At 44.8% G+C, this 7,540-nt stretch overlaps 1 protein-coding gene across 1 annotated transcript; it reads right to left on the reverse strand.

The window, feature by feature from the left end:
• Positions 1-6,204: 6,204 nt before the first annotated feature.
• Positions 6,205-7,123, reverse strand: LOC307001295 (gamma-crystallin M2). The gene is made up of 3 exons (XM_079617598.1): positions 7,063-7,123; positions 6,718-6,960; positions 6,205-6,479 (listed from the first exon to the last, which is right to left on the reverse strand). Exons 1-3 carry the CDS (start codon positions 7,066-7,068, stop codon positions 6,207-6,209), a joined length of 522 nt encoding a protein of 173 aa, XP_079473724.1. The 5' UTR covers positions 7,069-7,123; the 3' UTR covers positions 6,205-6,206.
• Positions 7,124-7,540: the final 417 nt, after the last annotated feature.

Genomic DNA, 7,540 nt, shown 5'->3' on the forward strand with positions numbered 1-7,540 from the left:
CCTATAGGTAGACATGGATCAACTGAGAGTCAACTGATGCGAGCTTGACTAATGTGACATCCCAGAACTGACTAAACAGACTGAACTGAACAGACTGATCATATTTCAAACCACTGTTACTCTATACCAGCTAAATCTACCAAATGTTTTGTAGACTACATTTATTGATTTGATAAAGCAATCACATTCTATCACTACATTCATTCACTAGTCAAGTATTTGATGCAGTAATCGAGCATGTGTACAACTTTTTCCACTACACTGTAGATTATTGCACATCTACAAAAAAATGAGTTAGAGTGGAATGACTTGCATCTTGGTATAACAGCCAAACTCAGTAGAGCCTGGTTGCACATATGCACTTGCAGTTTACTTGTCCTCTTTGCTTTCTGTGATGTATTTTGCACTCTGCACAAGAACTGGAAATAAATTGCAGTCCAACTAAAAGTTAAATAGATTTAATACTGAATAGTGGGGTGCATTATAGGAAGTTATGGCAAGCCTCAAAAACGGCAATATCAGCATAGTGCATTAAATATTTTTTTTAAAATCAGTATGTAAAAGATCATCAGAACTGTACAATCTACTTTTTTTCGCTGAGTTGTGCCTGTGAAATAATCTACATGGTTGTCATGAACTGCTCCAAGACACGAAGGTGGAGAATCCAAATGCAGGTTTATTAAGGGGTAATCTAAAGAACAGGCAAGGTCAAACACAGGCAGGCAGTCCGTACAAACAAACACACAAAATAGGCAGGGGTCGGAGGCAAAAGAATAATCCAGGGAACAGGGCAAGAAATCCGAAAACCAAAAGACATGAAAACAGGGAAAACGCTTGGAATTGCAGTGTGACACTAAAACAAGACTTTGCATGGAATGAATGTAAAAACCAGGCTATTATAGGGTGAGTTAAACAAGGTAATGAGAAACAGGTAAATGCAAACAGTGATGATGAGTCCCGGCAGTGAGTTCTGGGAAATGTAGTTTGTGAGAATGACAATAGTCCGGGCTGGAGTGCCCTCTGGTGGCTCTCAAGGGCACTCCAGCTGGTAACCGTTACCATGGTATTGTACGAGCAACTATTCCAATCACAGAATATATGCACTTTTGTGTTTTATGTACAACCATTCACAAAGACTGTGCAAACCACAAACTAAAACTGTGTGGAACAATGATAGTATTGAAACCTTAAAAGGATGCTTCTCCTGCACCAACTGGAACCTCTTTCAAAGTTTGGACTTGGGGGAGGCTGTAGAGACTAGCCTATTACTGATTACATACATTTCTGTAAAGCTAATTGAATTGAATTTAAATTAATATTTATTTGTCATTGTAACAAGTACAACGAAATTAAGTACAGTACTTGTCAAGTGCCAAAACATCTTAAAATACAAAAATACTACTACTGCATACATATTAATACTAAAAGCTGTGAGAGCTGTGAAGTTCTTCCAGAGAGGGGAGGGGGCAACCAGTGATTTTCTGTGCTGCCTTTATGACACCCTGGAGCTTTTTCCTCTGTGCCACAGTGCAGCTTGAAAACCACACACAGAGACAGTATGACAGGAAGCTCTCAATTGAGCAGAGATAGAAGGACGCTAGCAGTTTTTTGGGGATGTTATTCCTCCTGAGAACTAATAGGAAGTAGAGTCTCTGCTGGGCCTTCTTCACTAGCTCAGTGGTGTGGATGGCACAGGTCAGGTCCTCCATGATGTTGACTCCCAGGAAGCGGAAGTCAGAGACCCTCTCTCTACACAGGTTCCGCCTATGAACAACGGCTGGATAACCGTTTTCTTCCTCCTGAAGTCCACAATGAGCTCCTTGGTTTTTGATGTATTGAGGAGCAAGTTGTTAACTCTGCTTCACCCTACCAATTGCTCCACCTCGTCTCTGTAATTGGACTCGTCCCCCCTTGTGATGAGCCCCACTACCGTGGTATCATCAGCAAATTTGACAAAGGTGTTGCTCTGATGAGCAGGGGTGCAGTCGTGGGTATAGAGGGTATAGAGCAGGGGACACAGCACACAGCTCTGCGGGGAGCCAGTCCTGAGGCTGAGGGCCGTGGATGTATGGGGTCCCATTCTTACCCTCTGAGTGCGGTCTGACAGAAAGTCCTTAATCCAGAGGCAGGTGGAGTGTGGTATTCCAATGTTGGACAGTTTGGACAGTTGTGAGGATGGTATTAAAAGTAGAGATGTTCCGATTCCGATACTAGCCGCCGATACCAATAAAAATTCTGGCATCGGTGTCGGCGAGTACTTGTACCCATCTACCGATCCGATACCATTTTCATAAACAAAACTGTTATTATTGCACGCTAGCTTTGCTTAACGCTGCAAATCGGAGATCAAGTCTTCTTCGCTGCTCTAAACAGTGGTTGCCCGCGGCAACACAGGAAGTTGTGCTGTGTCGCCACAAGCAACCACCGTTTAGAGCAGTGAGGAATAAATTAAAATGCACGCGCTAGCAGTATGTCCGCTGTTTGGCAGTATGTCCGCTGTTTGGCAATATAACCGACAAAATTGGCAATATAAATCATCAAAAACGTTGGATTTTGCCGCTTAATTGATCATTTGGAGCCCCGGTACAGTTTGCCTGGTCGCAAATACATCTCTGAAACACCGCTCCCTAAGCTATTCGAGACAGCGCATGAACACATTTCATGTAACGTTAAACTAAAAGATGTGCAAACAATCAGCTTTACTATCGACATCTGAAGCTGCGACGCGACGCGACCCCGTTTTCTTTACTGAGTTTGACAAGCACACTGGGTGGGCACAGTGACGCTGTCATCTATAAGTTTTAAAGAGATTATTTTCTTAAATTATTCATATATATTTTTTTTGATTCCTAGATTTATTTGTTGTACTGTTTTTTTATACAGTTATATTGTAAAACTAAAATACCTTTTTCCGTTTACAGTATTAGATTTGTGGCTGCTCAAGAACCAGCACGTACTAGTCCGATCAGACAATACCGCGACAGTAGCATACATCAACCGACAAGGTGGTCTACGCTCCCGCCGTATGTCGCAACTCGCCCGCCACCTCCTCCTATGGAGTCAGAAGCATCTGAGGTTGCTTCGAGCCATTTATATCCCGGGAGACCTGAACTGTGCAGCCGACGAGCTCTCACGGCTTCAGCCTCTTCCTGGAGAATGGAGACTCCATCCCCAGGCGGTTCAGCTGATTTGGGATCGACTCATCTCACTGGGAGACGACTCGTCTCACTGCGCCCAGTTTTACTCCCTGACCGAGGGCACGCTCGGCACAGACGCACTGGCGCACAGCTGGCCGCGGGGCCTTCGCGAGTATGCGTTTTCCCCAGTGAGCCTTCTTGCACAGACCCTGTACAAGATCAGGGAGGACGAGGAGCAGGTCATATTGGTTGCGCCGCACTGGCCCACCCGAACCTGGTTCTCCGAACTTGTACTCCTCGCGACAGCACCTCCCTGGCCAATTCCTCTGAGGAAGGACCTCCTTTCTCAGGGACGGGGCACCCTTTGGCACCCTCGTCCCGATCTTTGGAACCTCCACGTGTGGCTCCTGGACGGGACGAGGTAGGTTTTAGTACCCTACCACCAGCGGTGGTGGCTACCATCACTTCCGCTAGAGCATCGTCCACTAGACATGCCTACGCGTTGAAGTGGAACCTCTTTGTCTCTTGGTGCTCTTCTCACTCTGAAGACCCCAGATCATGCCCGATCAGTGTTGTGCTTTCCTTCCTGCAGGATGGGTTGGAGCGAAGGCTGTCTCCCTCCACCCTGAAAGTGTATGTTGCCGCTATCGCCGCACATTACGACGCAGTCGAAGGTAAGTCCGTGGGAAAGCACGACCTGGTCATCAGGTTCCTGAGAGGAGCGAGGAGACTACATCCTCCTCACTCTCCTCTCGTTCCCTCTTGGGACCTCTCAGTGGTTCTAACTGCCCTGCAGAGTTTTCCCTTTGAGCCTCTGCAATCAGTGGAGCTTAAGTTCCTGTCAATCAAGACAGCGCTCCTGGTTGCATTGGCCTCCATCAAGAGGGTATGGGACCTGCACGCATTTTCTGTAGACGAAGCGTGCCTGGAATTCAGGCCGGCCTATTCTCACGTGATCTATGGTTCTATGATCTATATGTGCCCAAGGTTCCCACCACTCCCTTCCGGGCCCAGGTGGTGAACCTGCAAGCGCCGCCCCTGGAGGAGGCAGACCCAGCCTTGGCATTGCTCTGTCCAGTACGTGCCCTCCGTGCTTACGTGACAGAACGCAATGTTTCAGGACCTCAGACCAGCTCTTTGTCTGTTATGGTGGGAAGCTGAAGGAAAAGGCTCTCTCCAAGCAAAGGTTGTCTCACTGGATAGTAGACGCCATTGCTTTGGCTTACCAGCAGCAAGGTCGACTGTGCCCCGTTGGTGTGACGGCCCACTCCATCTGGAGTGTGGCCTCCTCTTGGGCTCTAGCGCATGGCGCCTCGCTAACAGACATCTGCAGAGCTGCAGGCTGGGCGACACCCAACACATTCGCCAGATTCTATAATCTCCGAGTGGAGCCAGTGTCCTCCCGTGTACTCGCTTCAACCAGCCGGTACTAGGACCCGCTCAGGTGTCTTCGCTTGCTCGCCATTCCACTCCACGGACTGTATACGTGCGATATTCTCCTCAGGTGAGCCTGATAAGCCCTGAGTTCCTCCAGCGCTGTTGATGTCAACGCCAGAGTTATGCCTCTGGCAGCTTTCGCGTTGGCTAGGTGCCACCATGTGCATGGTTCCCCTTCTAGGCAACCCCCACGTGTGTATTTCCACTGTAAGCCTCTCTCGAGCATGTGTCTTTCCCTTGGCAAGCCAGTCTGCCACCCCTGGGGTTGAAATATTCCACCCTGCGGGCTGGACACCCCAGTGTTCTCCGTATGGACCCCCCTCCGGGTCATATGTGTATTCTTAAGTGCCCCCCCCCCCTTTGGGCAGGCACTGATTGCATATTTCCACTGAGATATGCTTCCCAGTGTACCTTGGTATTCCTGTGTTAAGTAGGAGTCCTTCATCCATGCTAGTCTGACAGGGAGCTCAGACTTACGCAGGGCACTGGAAGACAGCCGAGGTGGCGTGATTGGACTGGGAACCCCATTTCGTCGTCATTCGACGTAACTCGAAGTGACAACGAAAGGAAACGTCTCGGTTACGGATGTAACCCTTGTTCCCTGAGTAGGAAACGGAGACGTTAAGTCTTCCTGCCACTTCCGCTGTACCGCTGGAACAGCCGAGTTCAGCCTTTGCTCCTTCAGGGAAGAAACATATCTGCATGTTGCCGGCGCACTTCCTTTATACCCACGAGGTGGGGCGGAGTTATGCTATGCAAATTCAGCAGACCCATGGCATTTGCTTTCCATTGGCTTGTTTTATTACTGTTCGGAGAGGATAGGCTTCTAAGCGAACCCCATTTCGTCGTCATTCGACGTAACGTCTCCGTTTCCTATTCAGGGAACGAGGGTTACATCCGTAACTGAGACGTTTACCTTACCTGTTGCATCATTGTTTACTTGATCTTTTGTTCACTCAGATCTATAATTGTGGGAACAGATTTCAGATACAATCAGACACAAAGTTGCATAACTCAACTTATTTTACTAGAACTTAGTGCTGAATTTGACACTGTAGATCATAACATTTCTTTGGACAAGCTTGACAATCTTGTGGACGTTAATTAATCATACCTGTCAGATCACCACCACATTGTATTTAAATTAGCTATTTGACTTAACACATTAAAAATATATGGTGTGCCTCATACAGTAGATCAATCTTTGGCCTTTTCAGATGATTTTTAGGAAACGAGGTATTAGCTTTTTGTTGTTGAGGATCTGCACATCAAATTACATTTTTAGTCGGTGGACTACATTCAGTTCTAACAAAGGGTACTACTAGTCATTTGACCAGGAGCTTTGATAAGTATGATATCCAAGTACAGTATCTGTATATACATGGTTCCACTGTTAAGACATGTTATTCTGCGAAAGAGCTGAGTAGCTTGTCATTTGAAATCCAAAATCCTAACATTAGCACCGGATTTATACAAAAAATACTGTAATTGATATTTTTTTTATTTTCTTAATTTGTTTTGAATCATGAGAACTTTGTTTGTTTGTGCATTCTTCATACAAGCATAATGATTTTCAAGACACAATGTTTAGTGTTCTCGTGAAATAGTTTTATTATTAGACACACTGGAACACTAGTACCAAGAGTCCATGATACGCCTCATGCTCATGAATCTCATGCCACCCATATTGCTGAAGCTCCTGTACTCTCCAGGCCTGAAGTAGGACATCTTGCCTCTGTAGTGGGGCTGCTCATACATGAGCCAGTGGCCGTCCATCACATGACAGGACTGGCAGTGAGACATGCGGTAACGGTCCATGATGTTGTCACAATCATCCATCATCTCGTACATCTGACCCATGAAGTTATCCCTCTCGTAGATCCTCATTCTGTAGGATCCCCTGTGCTGTTGTGGAAGAAAAGTCCATTATTTTCAAGTTTGTCAGGCAGAATTAACATAAAAAGTAAATATCTATCAAAAATTAGGTCTGTCTTAAATCAACATACTTATAGGATCCTCTGTTCTTTTCAAATATTTTTCTCTTACCCCCAAAAAACTAGAATTAGTTATCTGATTTTATTGTTCTAAATAAATATTAATTAAAATATTAAATTTATTACAAATAATTCAATGTGGAGCTCACCATGGGGATATTACGGCAGGACCTGATGCAGTTGCTCATTCCAAACATGGACATGTAATCAGCGTACTCGCCCCTTTTAAAGAAATACTGATTTCCCATGTAGTTGGGATGATCATACATCATCCAGCATCCGCTCTCCACTCTGCAAGATTGACAGCGACTCATGTGGGAGTGCATGTCAGCACAGTCGCCCATACAGTCGTAAGAGCGACCCTGGAAGTTCCTGTCCTCGTAGAAGGTGACCTGAAAATTCAAAGTTAATTATTTAGTGATTTAAAGTTAAATATACCAAATAAACTGCATAAGAAGTTAAAATGTGTAAATGGCAGCTGGAACAAGGTTTACCTTCATGGTTGCACTGTCTGATCCTCAGTAGGAAAGGAGAAGCTGAAACTGATTCTGGTTGTTGACTGACAGCTGTCACCTGTGCTTTTATACTAGGCCAAGACTAAAGACTACACAGCACCTATTGTTAGTCAATTCCTGACTGTGCAAGTTGGAATAGAGGCCATTCTAGCTAAATCTTGGTATGTAGATCTTAGTGTTCACATTTTGTTAGGACAAATGGTCATAATTTTCTAACATTTACATTAGTCAAAAAGAATGTGAATCTGTAAAACACTTACCGTAAGTTAATCTTGGTTAATGTTAATCTCTGCATATATTAATATTTTAATTAATAAATTAAGTTATATAAATTGATGTTAAGGGATTATCAACAAACATGAACAATAGTTTATTTAATGAACAAGTGTATGGTGTGTGTGCATAAATTATCATTAATATAGTGAATGCTGAAAAAGTAATTTGAGAACACATATTT

This window comes from Phoxinus phoxinus (genome assembly GCF_949152265.1).
Source record: "Phoxinus phoxinus genome assembly, chromosome: 7".
NCBI classification, from domain to species: domain Eukaryota; kingdom Metazoa; phylum Chordata; class Actinopteri; order Cypriniformes; family Leuciscidae; genus Phoxinus; species Phoxinus phoxinus.

What these genes read in the sequence shown, in the direction of transcription:
- LOC307001295 (XM_079617598.1), bottom strand. An exon ending in CCTGCCGTAATATCCCCATG is followed by an intron (nt 6,480 to 6,717) that starts GTGAGCTCCACA and finishes CTTCCACAACAG; the next exon opens with CACAGGGGATCCTACAGAAT.